This window comes from Populus euphratica, unplaced genomic scaffold, assembly GCF_000495115.2.
Source record: "Populus euphratica unplaced genomic scaffold, PopEup_1.0 scaffold2088.1, whole genome shotgun sequence".
Taxonomy (NCBI): domain Eukaryota; kingdom Viridiplantae; phylum Streptophyta; class Magnoliopsida; order Malpighiales; family Salicaceae; genus Populus; species Populus euphratica.
In genome coordinates, this window is record NW_011501963.1 from 11,589 (window position 1) to 28,487 (window position 16,899).

Here is a 16,899-nt window from a genome sequence, read left to right on the forward strand (position 1 = left end):
CATTAAGTTCTATGGTGAATTGCTTGTACGTGAAGCACATGGAGGTGGGTTGATGAGATATTTTGGTGTTGTTAAGACTTTAGATGTGTTGCATGAGCATTTTTATTGGCCTAAAATAAAAAAAAAATGTGCAACGCATATATGATAAATGCATAACTTGTAGGAAAGCAAAGTCTAGGACTCAACCGCATGGCTTGTATACCCTTTGCCTGTACCGAAAGAACCTTGGGTAGACATTTCGATGGACTTCGTCTTGGGTTTACCTAGGTCAAAACGGGGCAGGGATTCCATCTTTGTAGTTGTTGATAGGTTTTTAAAGATGGCACATTTCATTCCATGTCATAAAACTAATGGTGCAACTAACATTGCTGATTTGTTCTTTAGGGAGATAGTATGACTTCACGGGGTCCCTAAGAGCATTATTTCCGATAGAGATGTTAAGTTCCTTAGATATTTTTGGAAGGTGTTATGGGAAAAAATAGGTACTAAACTGTCGTTTTTAACTACTTGTCACCCCAAACAGATGGACAAACCGAAGTAGTTAATAGGACCTTAACACAACTTTTGTGTGTTGTCATTCAAAAGAACTTAAAGAATTGGGAAGATTGTTTGCCATTTATAGAGTCTGCATATAATTGTAGTGTGCACTCTACTACTGAATTTTCACCATTTGCAATTGTGCATGGATTTAACCCTTTAAATCCAATGGATTTGATTCCTTTGCCTATTGATGAAAGGGTTAGTTTGGATGGTAATCGTAAAGCACAGGTGGTGAAAACTCTTCATGAGAGTGTGCGGCAACAGATTGAAAAGAGGAATCGCTTGTATACGACCAAAGCCAATAAGGGGCGCAAACATGTTGTCTTTCAGCCTGGCGATTAGGTTTGGGTGCATATGCACAAGGAGAGATTTCCGACCCAGAGGAAGTCAAAGCTACAACCACGAGGAGATGGGCCATTTCAGATCCTTGAGAGGATCAATGATAACGCTTATAAAGTTGATTTGCCAAGTGAGTATAGTGTTAGTGCTACCTTTAATGTTTCTGATCTTACTCTATTTGATGTAGGTGATGATTCAAGGTCGAATCCTTTTGAAGAGAGAGGGGATGATGCAGATCAGCCTAACACCAAGCGTAATCATGCCAACAACCCATTGGAGGTGCCAATTGGGCCAATCACAAGAGCTAGGGCTAAGAAGCTTAAAGAAGCATTGAATGAGCTTGTTCAGAACATATGGAACAAAATGGACCTAGAAGGGCTTGGGACATTTAAGGAGCATGAAGGACAACCTTTAATTCATTTAGTTCAGGTCCAAGAAGAGCCCAATTCATGTGGAACAATGGGTTGATGTGTCCGGCCCAATACCAGCCTTGTTAGGCTTATCTTTTTCTAATACTACAGGGATAAAGAGTCAGCAATTTATTCTCCTAACTACGTAAGGAAGATGGCCATATCTTATTCCTAAAGAGGGGAGGACTATTTAATGCTTTTCCTCACTTAGGAAGGAAAGTAATTAAATCAGCAACAAAGAAGGAAATTTGTTTTCTTATTTGTCCAAGTTAAACAAGGAATTCATAGCTAATCAAGGACATCAAAGGGGGCAGCAACACAAATTTTCCAAATCAGATTTTTCCAATTTTGTTTAGGACTTCTTAAGGGTGACAAATCTGATATGAAGGTAGAATGTATTCTAAAGTCTTCTTTCCTTTTGTAGCTCAGATGAATAAGGAATCCTTGTAAGAAAAGGATTCTGAAATAATTATGAATCCTTGCCACACTTGGAAACTATGTTGCAGCCCTTTAAACATCCTTATAGAATTAGTATACTTCCAAAATAAGCTGCCACATCCTTTTAGGAAAAGAATCCTAGCCAAATAGGAAGTCTACAAGTCAAAAGGAAGTAAATAACAAAATTCGTACAGCCTATGTTGACCCATATTAAGATGTCTTCCCGAACTCTAATTGACCTGAAATGTTAACCCAAGGTAATATAATATGTTAGGAGACTCCACATAAAATTTCAGCTTGATCCAATGGTCAGATTGAGAATTATAACTGTTGCTGTAAAACTGGATAGTTGCACATTTTACATCAAAATCCAAATTTGACCTTGCTTGGATCGTATCAATTTATCTATCTTTGGGTGTTAAACCTTTTATAAAAATATAAAACCAATCTTCATGTTTCAAAACCATGATGAGGGCAAGTATTAAGCAAGTCTTGATAGCTATCCTAATATTGGTAAAATGTTTCTCTTGGTTTTTGAGTGAAAGTGATGATTTGTCTATTGAAAAAGTTTGTTCTGTGAGATGGAAAAAACTTCTTTAAAAATTATAGTTGCATTTCATCCTAGGCATGAATGGATCCTGATTTTAAATTTTATAGTTATTATTTATCTTTATCTTTTAATGATAAAGAAAAAAGCTTTAATCTGATTATGTTCATGCTACAATTTGAGTCATTATAGGTGTTAGAGACCTCCTTAAATTGATTTAAATGCAAATGAATTTTCTAAATCTAAGCCATGAAAAAAAGGTAAAAGTTGAATAATGTCTGACTTAAAATTAAAATGAGATGTATGAGGAAAAATTATGCACGAGGGTGCACTTGTTTTTATTAGATCCATGTGGTCTCTAAGTTTTCTAACATAATTATTCTTATTATGAAGCGACTAGTTATCTTTTTTGGCCATATTTTCTAAAAATGATGAGGATACCCTACAAAGTTTACCACTTACTGCACATGACTAAATCTGCATGCACATGTAGGAAAAGAATAAAAGGAAGAAGAAAACTAGAAAAAACAAAACAAAAAAAAACAAAGTTAAATACAAGAAAAGTGAAAAGTGAAATTAAAATCAATATTATAATTTATACAAGAATTTACCTCTTTGACAACGGTACCAAAAACTTGATACGACTAAAAGATTGATGTCTTCTTTCAAGTGTAGAAGTGTCAAAATAATAAATAACCCCTTGACAATACTAGAGTCGAACCATAAGGAGGTTAACTATATAAATTATAAATAACAATAACAATAACAATAGTAGTAGTAGTAGTGGTAGTAATACTAATAAGAAGAAGAAGAAGTTAAATAGGACTTTGAGATTATAAGATTAATGTGAGGATTAAACAATGATAAAAACAAATGTCAAGGTTAGAGGATTCACTAATGGTATTTCAAACAAGTATAATATAAAATCTTATTACTCAACTATAAACCACACACAAATGAGGTTCTAATCGGATTATAAATTGTTAACATGATTACATTAGTTATCTTATTCGAATAATGTTAATGCTTGTAAATGTTGTCAGGTATTCATTAATATAACTTATGTTAACAACAAATTAAGTTCCTTTCATAGCACAAGTGTAGGTTATACTATACAGTTAGGCTATGAAAGTGCCAAGTATTGGTTATACCAAGTGTTATACAACAAAAATCTAGAGTGACCATTTAACAAACAAAGCATTAAAAGTGAACAAGATAAAAAATACAAAACATGTTAGTATCAAACATTAAAGTCCATGTTGAGTTTATACTATACTTATTCTTACATTATTAGTGTAATCTTTTCACCTTAACATAATAAACTTAACTGAATAAAATAAAAGAGAGAAATATAAATAAACAATATAAGAACATAAGTATAGTAAAGAAAATAAAAGGCATAAATAAGAGATTTAGGAAAATATAACCTGAAATAAAACTTAAACATTACAAGATTATAAGGAAAGAAATAAAGAGCATGCTCTTAATCTAAAAACCAAGATGTCTAAATGCATGATAAATACCTCATTTTATAGGTCAAAATTAGAAACTATTGATTTGATGACTAATTGTTGAGTGGGTAACCAACTCTTGACTTGGTGACAATCTTTGTCTGAACAAAATATTATTATTAACGCCAGAATTCGAACAGACTTGAATAATTAAAAGTTATAGGAAATTGTCTCAACTTTCCAACAAAAAATAAAATCATTTGAGCTACTAAAACTCAAGATATGAGCTAAACATTGAACAATGTCTAGGCTGCAAGGTATATTTGGACTTCTCTATTGTTGCTAAGATTTGGAATTCCAAACAAAATTGAGTCTTACATTCTCATGAATGTTTTAGACCTATATCTTAGCATTCCATTCATATAAAATAGACTTAAATCCAAGTTCTATATCTCCAGATATGACTCAATGATTGAACAGTTTTCCAATTTGAGCTGAACCAACATCTATTTTCTAAGTTTTATCATCTTTTTGTCTTTTCAATTTCAGTAGTTGAACTCATCAATTAATCTTTTGATTTAAGTAATAGATTTGTATTTAAGATGAACGTTTATCATAAATTAAAGATATCTTATAGTATCAAACTTGTTATTATAAAATATGATTTAGTTAAGGAGTTATTAATACTTTAAGTACAAAATAATAATATAAAATTTTAATAAAAATATATTTTTAAATACTAATTAATAAACTCATTCAATGCTTTTTAAGTATGTTTGTCTTTAACTTTTGTAATTAACTTAATTAAAACATCCAATAAATCATTAACATGATTATGCTCGGTGTTGTACTCCTCTGATCAGCTCCATGCTTAAACTCTGGTTTATTTAACTTACCAAGCAATAGTAAACTGTCTTCGGATAAAAAGTTAAAGTTACCGCTGTCTGAAACACTAAATCATAGCGTAAAAGTTAGGCCGAGTACCTTTTTACACTCGAATCATAGTGGTATAAAATATCAGGGGGTTTCCCTCGAACGGAAGTAGATGGAAAGAGAGACAGTGAAGAGCGGAGCCAAAAGAGCGTAGAAAATGGGGTGGGCTATTGCACTACACGGGGGGGCCGGAGATATATCACTTTCACTTCCAGCAGAGCGTCGCCTCCCTCGCGAGGCGGCTCTCCATCACTGCCTTCAGCTTGGTGTCGCCGCTCTCAAAGCCCAAAAGCATCCACTCGATGTTGTCGAACTTGTGGTACGTAGTATACGCAGTCATGTCTGAAACATATTCTGAATCCGTTGGAGTTGATGGTGATGACCTCTTATAGTTTTATTGTTTGATCCAATAAGCCCTCCAAACCTAAACCTAAACCTTGACCTCAATCTTTTAATAAACTGCTAGCTCTATACTTTCAATTTGGTTTGCTTTTCTTAAGATGCTCTGCTCAAACTCTTCGTTTCTATCAGTTAACTTTTCTCTCTCTCTCTCTCTCTATATATATATATATATATATATATATATATATATATATATGAATGCTACAGGTCCGGGAATTAGAGAACCATCCAAACTTTAATGCTGGGAAAGGATCTGTTTTGACTAGCAGGGGCACTGTTGAGATGGAAGCTTGTATCATGGATGGAAATTCAAAGAAATGTGGAGCTGTTTCAGGTCTCACCACTGTTGTTAATGCCATATCTCTAGCACGATTGGTCATGGACAACACTCCTCATATATATCTTGGATTTGATGGAGCTGAGGCTTTTGCTAGGGAACAAGTGAGTGATACTCATTCTCTCTTCCTGCGATATTTTTAATCACCAACCCAAGTTCACCTTGTTTCATTTTTTCCGAGTTGAAGTTCAGTGTGATTCCCTGCTTCTAATTACCCATTTTAGTTGTTCTTATCTTAGACCTAAATGTTAAAAAATGTTTGTCAATTATATTCTGGGAATGATCTTGGAAAGCAAAGATTTTGAAATTTACAGCATTCATATTGATATCTGATCCTTGTCCCTGTGCAATATCTCACGGTTGATGCTGCTAAATTGATGTATGCTTGGTGAATTTGGAGAGATGTTTCAATAATTCTCCTTTTAACTCTTGTTTTCCATCTCCTTAGCAGTTTCTTATTGTACTTCTGTTTCACAAGCTTTAATAATTTAATGTTCTTATTATAATTGATGTACTTCAAGCATTTGTTGTATTGAATGTAACCAAATTTAAATTTATCTTTAATACTTTAGTAAAAAGATTGTCTCTAATTTATATTTATGTGGATCTTTTCACTGGGATTTTCATGTGTATCTGTGGCCTTTTGAATATCCTAGGGTGTTGAGACCGTTGATTCGAGTCATTTCATTACTCCAGAAAATATTGAGAGGCTTAAGCAGGCAAAAGAAGCTGACAGAGTCCAGGTATGCTTCTCATCTTTCATATATGGGTCAGCATCAGATTCTGGCATGTTTGAATCATGCTCTAGTATATCTTAGCTTCATTTACTGTTTATAATCTGCAAGATGCATGTTAGTACAATCATTGTATTCCCAGTTGCCACACATTTCATTTGTTTTTCGGAAACTTGAATCCTAGAAATCCACTGCTTTGAATCTTGATCTTACAATTAGCCTTAATTCATGTATGAAAACAATGCGGATTATGGGGTGAATTGCAGGTTTAAATGTATCATGCAATTCAGTCACCATTCAGTTCAGTATGATTCATTGAATTTAATGTATGAACTCCAATAGAAAATAAAGTAAACTGCAAAAGAGATGGGTAATTATAGGAATGCTAAGTCTAGAGGACATGGATCACAACGACATATGAATAATTTTCTTTGGTAAATCTTTCTTTTGAAACTGAGATGAATTATATTTCAGTAAGAAAGAAAGGGTGAGTTAAAGTAAAGAGTTCCAGAGACAATAAGAATGACAGTAGTGATAGTGATATCAAAATTGAAGAAAATATTACAGCTGTTAAAACCAGGACATTTTAGTAGTTTAACTAGCTAGAAGAAGCTTTGAGACTTTGGGGTCATTGAGTGACTTGGAACTAACAAATCAAATGATTGATGTACATTTTTCTTTATAAATGATAATTTTTCCTTTGTTGTATAATTATGTAGTATGTTATTTATCTTTTATAATGTCATTTGCATTTGTTACTCAATCTCATGCTTTGCAATTCAATGCAATTTGCGATCCCAAAAATGGACTTTCTGATCGGCGATTCAAATCTTGATTTTCCATGATCTTGATATTTAATATGAATGAAGTATGACAATGATTGTATCTTATTACTTTTGAATGGTTGAAATGTTTAACATCATTGATTAGAAATCTTCAGGATTTCTCAGGTGTTTTGCATAACATTATATGCAAGCTGTATAATACTTCCATGGTCTTTTTGATTTGGAGCTTTGATTTTTATTCTGCATCCATAGATGGATTATACACAACCCATTCAAAAAGATGAGAAAAGTGAGAGTCCAACCGGTAATGGAGATAGCCAAATTGGGACTGTTGGATGTGTTGCTGTTGATAAAAATGGGAACTTAGCCACAGCAACTTCTACAGGTGGGTTTGTTAACAAGATGGTGGGTAGGATTGGAGACACACCCATAATTGGGGCAGGGACATATGCCAACAATCTTTGTGCAGTTTCCGCTACAGGCAAAGGGGAAACAATTATACGTGGCACTGTTGCTCGGGATGTGGCTGCCCTTATGGAGTATAAAGGTCTCTCTCTAAAGGAAGCTGCAGCTTATGTTGTTGAGTGTAATCCAAGAGGGGATGTTGGGTTGGTTGCTGTGTCAGCCAAGGGAGAAGTCACCATGCCATTTAATACAACTGGGATGTTTCGTGCTTGTGCTACTGAAGATGGGTATTCAGAAGTAGGAATATGGCCTTCTGTGCAAGATTGAATGATTTTGGTGAACTTGGTTGCTTGAAGTCCCGTTGTCATCGAATGATAGAACTGGCTTAAAATGTGTAAACACTTGCATCGTGTGTAATGAATATTCTGTGAAAGAAGTTGCTTCAGATTCATCAATCTTAAAATGCTTTAAAATCATGGCCTTGACTTTTAAATCAACTCTAAAAGAGAGCTGTCAGCTAGGTGTCTACTGGTTTTTATTTTATTTTTTATTAGTTTTTCATTTTAATGTTTGCATAAACTACTTGGCTTGGGATTTTAGAGATTTTTTTAGCATATTTTCTAATATGAAAATTACATTTTACTTTAACATTTAACATTGTTCTATTCCATTTTTTTTATGACTATAATATCACTATTTTTTTGTGGCCACTCGCGTTGGCATCGGTAATTGTCAGCGGAAGCACTTTTTGGATAGATAAATCTGATGCTTAAAAAATATTTTCAACAAGTCCTAGACTTTTTACCGGAACTGAAAAATACTGCAAGTTTGGTTCAAGTTCATTAATATTTTCGAATTGATTTTCTGCCTAGCCTAAATAATATGTTAGAATGGGCTATTTTCTAAAGAAGTTTACGAATATATCTTTTGTTTGGTATCATTTCTGTTTTCTATTTTTTTTCTTCCTTTCAATTAGTTTGATTGTTTAAGTTTATTTTTTTAAAAATATTGTTTACATAAAAAGTAAATATAGAAAAAAATGTAGCTCCCAACAGAACATGGGACGCTGGAACCAGCCGTGCAGCTGGAAGGCCACATGCTCTTTGTGAGAGGCCAAGTCTTTGTTGTCTTTCCCTCTTTTCAGCGACACCATATTCTGGAGCACCTAGGAACAGGTGTTTGAAGGAACTTGTAGAAGTTTTGGTGGAAGCACGTATCTGAAGAAGCAGTCAATCGGTCGATAAAGTAATTAAAAGTCATGATTGATAAAAAAAAAAAAAAATCAACCATCAAAGTTTGAACGCGCACACAAATAAAAAAATACAATCCTATTTCGCGTAGGACCCCAAAAGTAAAAAAAGAAAAAATAGTAATAATAAAATAACAATTTATTTTGTATTACTAATATGTGCATAGGACTAAAATTATATAAGTAGGATTCAGAATTTATAATAGTACAAATACAGCCACCTGTGGTTAGTCCCATATATTCAAAATCCTGCAATTTATTCTTCTTCTTTTTTCAAGAGGTTTTTATTTCTTTTACTGATTTCTTATTTTTTATTTATTTTCTACTTTGTTTATTTTCCCCACTTAAGTTTTCAACAAATTCATTCTCTCTTAAAATTATTGTGTTTACTTTATATTATAGTATTTTTAGAATACATTACCCTAATTAAGGGTCCTAGATCTAAAATCTACACATCAGAGGTAGTTATCATTTTGTTATATTCAATCCCAAAAATATAATTAATCGACAACATTAAGGAAAGTAATTGACTATAACAAAATGAGTTTTCATATCTTATTAAAATATTTAGTCCTAATTAGAGCAAAGTCCTTAATTGATACTTGAAGAATAAGTTAGGATTCATGTAATTAAAAAAAAGATAACACATAATAAGTAATAATTCATTTTGTATTTGGATTTTTCATGCAATCTCTTTATCTAATATGAACAGTTTTTATAGACTTAGATTTAGGAATTTACTTTAAATTAATCTATGAATATAAATAGTGTTAGTGAATGTGCTTTGTAGCCAGTTAGTTAGTTACATATAGCATTGATTTTATTTATATAAATAATATATTATTAATAAATATTTTCTTTATCTTTAATATTTATTTATATTTGATTAATGAATCCAATATTTAATTAACAAATCTATAGTAAAGATAAAGTTTACAGGACAAAAATGCTTTACAAAAAATATTATAAAATTGTTATAATTATGATATTTTTATTACATGAAAGCATTGTTCCTAAATACTTTTAGTTAATGTTCTATTAAGATTGAATATTAATTAGAGCTGTTAAGTCTAATGCATATATGTTTTTTCTTTTGTGAAAGGAAGTAATTGTTCTTATAAACTAAGGTATGATGAATACCTGAAACTAATATCCACATGCTTGTCAGATGAGATGTATACTGAACTAACCCGCAAGAGAATTTCATATGGAGAGATTACCTATATTTATAGAAAGTGATTAGTACTTAAAAGTGCATTTTTATTAAAGTTTTATATCATTATTTTGCACTTGAAGTGTCAATAACTCTTTAACTAAAACGTGTTTTATAATAACATATCTAATAATACAAGATACCTTTAATTTATGGTAAATGTTCATTTTAAATATAGGCCTATCACATAAATGAAAGGATTGATTGATGAGTTTAAGAACTAAAATTGAAAGGACAAAGAGATGGCCAAACATAGAAAAAAGATGCTGCTGCAGTTCAAACCGGAACATTGTTCGGTAATTACGCCATATCTGGAGTTGTAGATCTCGAATATATATCCATTTTATATGGATAGAAAGTTAAGACACATGCCTGCAACTTTCATGGGAGCCTAAGATTTATAAAGGTCATTTTCAAGCTCAAATTATAGCAATAACGAATAAGTCCGAATCTATCTTACAACCCAAATACTGTTCAATGTTTGACCTATATTTGGAGTTCTAGAAGTCCAAATGACCTCCATTTTTTTTTTGGAAAGATGAGACAATTTCCTACAACTTTTATGTTTTCAAGTGGTTCCAATTCTAACGTTATCAATGATGTTTTGGGCAGACAAGAGAAGATAAAGATTGTCACTAAGTCAAGAGTTGGCCACCCACCCATCAATTAGTTATCAGATCAATAGTTCCCAATTTTAGCCTATAAAAGGAGGCATTTGCCATGCATTTAGGCATCTTGATTTTCCAGATCAAGATCATGCTTTTGCTTTCTCTCTTTATATTGTTGTAATGCTTAAGTTTTATTTTAATTAATATCTTGTTTATGTCTTTTATTTTTTTCCCTTTACTTAGTTAGCTTTTATCTTATTTATGTTTTTATTTTGTTTATTTATTTTTCTTTCTTTTATTATATTTAGTTAAGTTTATTATATCAAGGTAAAAAGGTTATACTAATGGTATAAGAATAAGTATAGTGTAAAGTTAACATGGACTTTAATGTTTGAAACTAACATGTTTTATATTTGTTATCTTGTTCACTCTTTAATATTTTACTTGTTAAATGACTAATCTAGATTGATGTTGTATAACACTTGGTACAACAAATACTTAGTACTTCTATAGGCCATATTGTATGGTATAACCGACACCTGAGCTATAAAAGGAACTTGATTTGTTGTTAACATAAGTTATAAGCTTGAATGCCTAACAATATTTACAAGTATTAGTATTATTTGAATAAGATAACTAATGTAATCATGTTAACAATTTATAATCTAATTGGAACATTCTTTGTGTGTGGTAGGCCTATTCATGGTTCGGTTCGGTTCGGTTTGAACCATAAAAACTAACCAAACCATATAACTCATATTTTTAAAATTGCAAACCGAACCGAATTGAATTCCGGTTCGGTTTAGTTGAATCTGGTTTTGAAGCTAAAAATCCAGGAAACCTAACCATTAAATTAATGGGCTTTTTTTTACTTTTTTTTTAATGGGCTTAGATTGAATTGGGCTTTTAAATTTTCTTCTTGGGCTAAATTTATGGGCTTTTTAATCAAAACTTTTTAAAATGTTCTAATTTAATTTGATTAATTTTATTATAAGCTTTTTAATGAAATTAAAATATTGAATTTTTTTTTAAATGCATATAATAACAATAAATTTGAAATGTTTTATCTTAGTATCTTTAATATGCAAAGAAATAAGTTATGAAAATTCAAATCAATGCAATATGTAAGATGCATGATCAAATTCGAGCACCTCAAATTAAAAGAGGTGTTCACACTAAAAAAGTTTACATTAACAAATAAATACATTAGCAAATAGCAAACAATAATAAATTATCATAAAAATCTGACACCAACACTGCAGTAGCATCCAAAACTTCCAGCAACAGCAAAAGTCAAAAGATCCAGCAAGGATAATGCTATAAAGAAACATTAGCAAATTAGCAACATATTATAGTTCGACTATTAAAAAAATTAGCAATGCAAAATTTTAAAAGGAATTAATAAGGTAAAGTAAATTAAACACCTAAAACAATTATATTTCAGGATTGCACCAATATCATCAATACAACTTACAAACAATCAGTTGAGATTTTTAAACTTTCATCAAAGTCTACAAAAACATAAATTAAAATGTTAGATTAAACATATGTAAATAAATGATATTATAAAATAACTACATTTAAATTTGTAAAAGAAATTACCTGACTCAATCATCTCAGAATTTTCAATACAATCCATGAAGTTTTTGATGTTGATTGGAATTGATGCTAAACTCAACCAATTTTGACAATAAACTAGTGCGTGCACTGTTGATAGAGATAAAGAGCTTTGAAATGTATGTAAAATACGACCACCAATACTAAAAACTGCTTCAGAAATAACTATAGATACCAGAATAGCTAACACATGTTGTGCCACCTTAGAAAGAATTTTGTATTTTGTAGCATTACACCTCCGCCAACCTAAAATATCGAATTTAAAATCATTAGGATCCTCACAATCATCACCAAATACCTCTCAAGCTCATTTTTTTTGGACACCACCTTCTTCCTCTAAATGTTTTTTGAATTGAAAAGCTAAGTCATCCAATATATTATCATTTACCACTATTAAATCAACATTAACATTTTCATGTATACTAGTTCCAACACTATGAACAACCTCAACATTCTCATCAACATTCATATAATGCTCAAACAACCTTAGCAAAGTATCTTTAACCTTAATTGTAAAATTTTCAGCCTATTCAACATCATATAATCTTCCAAAACAAAATATCACATATTTCAATTTGAAACATGGATCTAACATAACAACCACATCTAACAAAAAGTTTTGTGTATCTTGATCCCCCTAATATTTTTTATACTTTGCCATCATATTCTTAACCATTTTACTTACATAAACATCTTCACTTCTACAAAGTTGAGATATACTTGTGTGCATGGAAATCAATTCATGGAAGAAAGAATTAGATGTCACATACAATGAGCTAGAAAATTTCAATGTAACCGTGTAAAATAGTTTTAAAAACTTGACAAAAGATCTAGCCTTTTCCCAATCTTTTAAAGCATGAAGACCTAAGTTTTTTTGTTTTCCTTTTGAATCAACCTCAAAGTAACTCAAATACCTAGGATCGGTTTCTTCTAACCTCATAAAAACCACATCAAATTTATTAGCTGCATCTAGCATCATTTATGTAGAGTTCCATCTAGTTACAACATCCAAGCAAACAGATTTTTTACTCCCAATTTTCAACCTTCCGCACATTGGTTAAAAACAAGTTATCCAGAAGGAGAACATCTAACAAACCTCACTGCATTCCTAATCTTAACAACTGAATCATTAATATCTTTCAATCCCTTACATACAATAAGATTAACAATATGTGCACAACATCTTACATGCATGAAGTCAGTTGACAATATATTACTTGCCCAATTACTTGTTACTCTCTTCAAATATTTTATTGTCAAATTATTTGAACTTGCATTGTCAATTGTAATAGTTAAATGTTATCAATTCCCCATTCCAATAAACAACTCTCAATTGCTTTGCCAATTGTTTCACCTTTATGATTAGAAACTTGACAAAAGTTTAGAATTCTTTTATTCAAGTTCCAACCTTCATCAATCCAATGGGCAGTCAAACACATATAATTAATATTTTGGATTGATGTCTAAGTATCAGTTGTTAAACATACACGTTGATCCTTAAGAGTATTTTTTAACTTTTTCTTCTCAACTATATAAATTTTCAAACAATCTCTCCAAATCGTCAAACGAGAAGGAATATCAAATCTAGGTTGCATTACTTGACAAAATGATTTAAATCCTTGGTTTTCAACAAAGTTTAAAGGGAGCTCATCAAGTATAATAATTTTTCCTAGAGCTTTCCTACACTCTTCATAACTATAACCCACTAGATTTTCCTCTCCATTATTACCCCCTTTTATTACAGGCCTAGGTTCCAAGACTAAAGCTTTTTGTTTTCGGTCAATCACAAAAGGAAATTTTTTGCATACACCTAGATGACTCCATGACACGACTAAAAGGTTGATGTCTTCTCCCAAGTGCAGGAGTGTCGAAGTAATAAATAACCCAGCAAGACCGGGGTCGAACCATAGGGAGGTTAATTGTACAAATTATAAACAACAATTATAAAACAACAACAACAACAACAACAACAACAACAACAATAATAATAATAACAATAATAATAATAATAATAAATAATAATAATAATAAAGAAAGAGAAGAAGAAGAAGATGATGAGAACTTGAAGATGGAAAATTAAAGTAAGGATTTAACAATAATAATAATAACAATAAATTAGTAGAAGAAGAAGATGATGAGAACTTGAAGATGGAAAATTAAAGTAAGGATTTAACAATAATAATAACAAATGTCAAGGTTAGAGGTTCCACTAATGGTATATCAAACAAGTATAGTATAAAGTCTTATTATTGAGTTGGAAACCACACATAATGTCAAGGTTAGAGGTTCCACTAATGGTATATCAAACAAGTATAGTATAAACTCTTATTATTGAATTGGAAACCACACACAAAGGAGGTTCCAATCATATTATATATTGTTAACATGATTACATTAGTCATCTTATTCAATTAATGCTAATACTTGTAAATCTCGTCAAGCATTCATGATTATAACTTATGTTAACAACAAATCAAGTTTCTTTCATAGCTCAGGTGTCGGTTATACCATACATTATGGGCTATGAAAGTGCCAAGCATTTGTTGTACCAAGTGTTATACAACATAAATCAAGATTAGTCATTTAACAAGCAAAGTATTAAAGAGTGAACAAGATAACAAATATAAAACATGTTAGTATAAAAAATTAAAGTCCATATTAAGTTTACATTATACTTATTCTTACACCATTAGTGTAACCTTTTCACCTTGACATGACTAACTTAGCTAGACATAATGAAAGAAAGCAAAATAGATAAACAAAATAAGAACATAAAAGCTAACTAAGTAAAGGAAAGGAAATGAAAGGCATAAACTTGATATTAATGAAAGCAAAGCATAAATATTACAAAGAATACAAAGAGAGAAAGGAAGAGCATGATCTTGATCTAGAAACCAAGATGCCTAAATGCATGGCAAATGCCTCCTTTTATAGGCCAAAATTGGGAACTATTGATTTGATGACTAATTGATAAGTAGGTGGCCAACTTTTGACTTGGTGACAATCCTTATCTTCTCTTGTCTGCCCAAAACGTCATTGATAACGTCAAAATTGGAGCCAGTTGCACACATGAAAGTTGTAGGAAATTGTCTCAGCTTTCTTGTGTAAAAACTTCAGCTCATTTGGACTTCTAGAACTCCAGATATGGCCAAAATACCGAACAGTGCTCGGGCTGGAAGACAGATTCGGGCTTCTTTGTTGTTGCTACAATTTGGACTTGATAATGGCCTTGTTAGATCTTGGGCTCCATATGAAAGTTGTAGGCCTATATCTTACCTTTCCATCCATATAAATTGGACCTAAATCTGAGATATATAGCTCTAGATATGACCCAATTACCGAACAGTGTTCCGGTTTGGATTGCACCGACATCTCTTTTCTAAGTTTGGCCATCTCTTTATCCTTGCAATTTAAGTTCTCCAAGTCATCAATCAATCCTTTCATTTATGTGATAGGCCTGCATTAAAAATAGACATTTACCATAAATTATAGGTATCTTATATCATTAGATACATTCTTATAAAACATATTTTAGTTAAGGAGTTATTGATACTTCAAGTGCAAAATGATGATATAAAACCATGATAAAAATGCACTTTTAAGTACTAATCACACCCCCTAACCAGCTTATTACTAGTCCCTAGTAATCAAAGCGTTAAAATAGAAAAACAATTTGCAAATTCCACAAAGTAAGGTATTCATCATTTAACTTCCATTAATCTATCCAGATAAACAAACTCTCATTAAATTTATATATCTGCTCAATACCTCTTAACAAGATATTAATAAACCTTTCTTTTGTGCTCAATATATCAACATATAATTATGGGGCTTTTCTTGGAGGAAAACAAAATTTTTGTTCTAATGTTTAAAGTTAACTTCCTTGGGTTGGGATTATTATTTTTATCTTCTTTTTTTTTTAAATATATATACATATAATTTAAAACACCATGCATCTTTAACCCATGTAATGAGCTTTCAGCTAATGACTCCCAGACCACTTGGTCATAGGGCATTAGGTGTTAAGACACCCCTACGAGCTTAGTAACTCGGGTCGCAGATACTGATATGTAGATAGTGCAATGTTTGATTCCCTTAAGCTTTTCTCCTCAACCCATGTAACAAGTGTTGGGCCAATAGCTCCCAAGTCAGTTGACTTTAGGGTATTAGGTGTTAAAACACCCCTTCGGACTTAATTGCTTAGGTTAGGGAGGCTACGAAACCAAACTTATCTATATTTTTATTATCATCATTTTTTTTTCTTCTTTATTTTTCTTTTTTTTTGATGTTTTTGTTTTTTAATTATATACAATCCCTTTCCCTTAGTTGTTACCTTTAACAAAAGAACATAAATAATGTAATAATCCAATATGCAACCCACAATCATATGTTAAAGTGTGTGTGTGTGTAAATTAAGGTTTAAGAATACATGTTAAATAAGTATGTGAGCAGAATTAAGTGATAACAATGCGAGAGTTTGTAAATCTGAATATTTCAGGAAGTATTATAATAGACCTTGTTAAGAATGATTACTAAGATGCGTCTCAAGAGTCACTTTAACAAAAGAACTCCTTTACTCTGCCATCCTAGTAACAACAATTATGCACATGCTTTATGAAATGAAAAACACTGACAAAACCTGAAACACACTGAAACAAAAATAAGAAATAACAAAACACAATAATAAAACCAAAATACACAAAAATTCACAAATGAAGGCTCAAATCCAATCTAAGCTTTTTACGGCTTTCCTTAGTTGACCAATTTATGCGACTCATGGAGGGATCAATTACAGGAATGAAGGATTGTAGTTGGTCAATTAATTGTTCAGTAGTAGCAGCAGAGATTATGATTTGTCATGCAGAAGATGTTAGAAATTCCTGTTCCACAG

The 16,899-nt window shown here is 31.5% G+C and overlaps 1 protein-coding gene across 1 annotated transcript; it reads left to right on the forward strand.

Moving 5' to 3' along the window:
- The first annotated feature begins 4,712 nt into the window (after nucleotides 1-4,712).
- Nucleotides 4,713-7,818, forward strand: ASPGA1 (N-terminal nucleophile aminohydrolases (Ntn hydrolases) superfamily protein). The gene is made up of 4 exons (XM_011016662.1): nucleotides 4,713-4,977; nucleotides 5,268-5,501; nucleotides 6,054-6,140; nucleotides 7,169-7,818. The coding sequence occupies exons 1-4, from the start codon at nucleotides 4,816-4,818 to the stop codon at nucleotides 7,646-7,648; spliced, it is 963 nt and encodes a 320-aa protein (XP_011014964.1). The 5' UTR covers nucleotides 4,713-4,815; the 3' UTR covers nucleotides 7,649-7,818.
- Nucleotides 7,819-16,899: the final 9,081 nt, after the last annotated feature.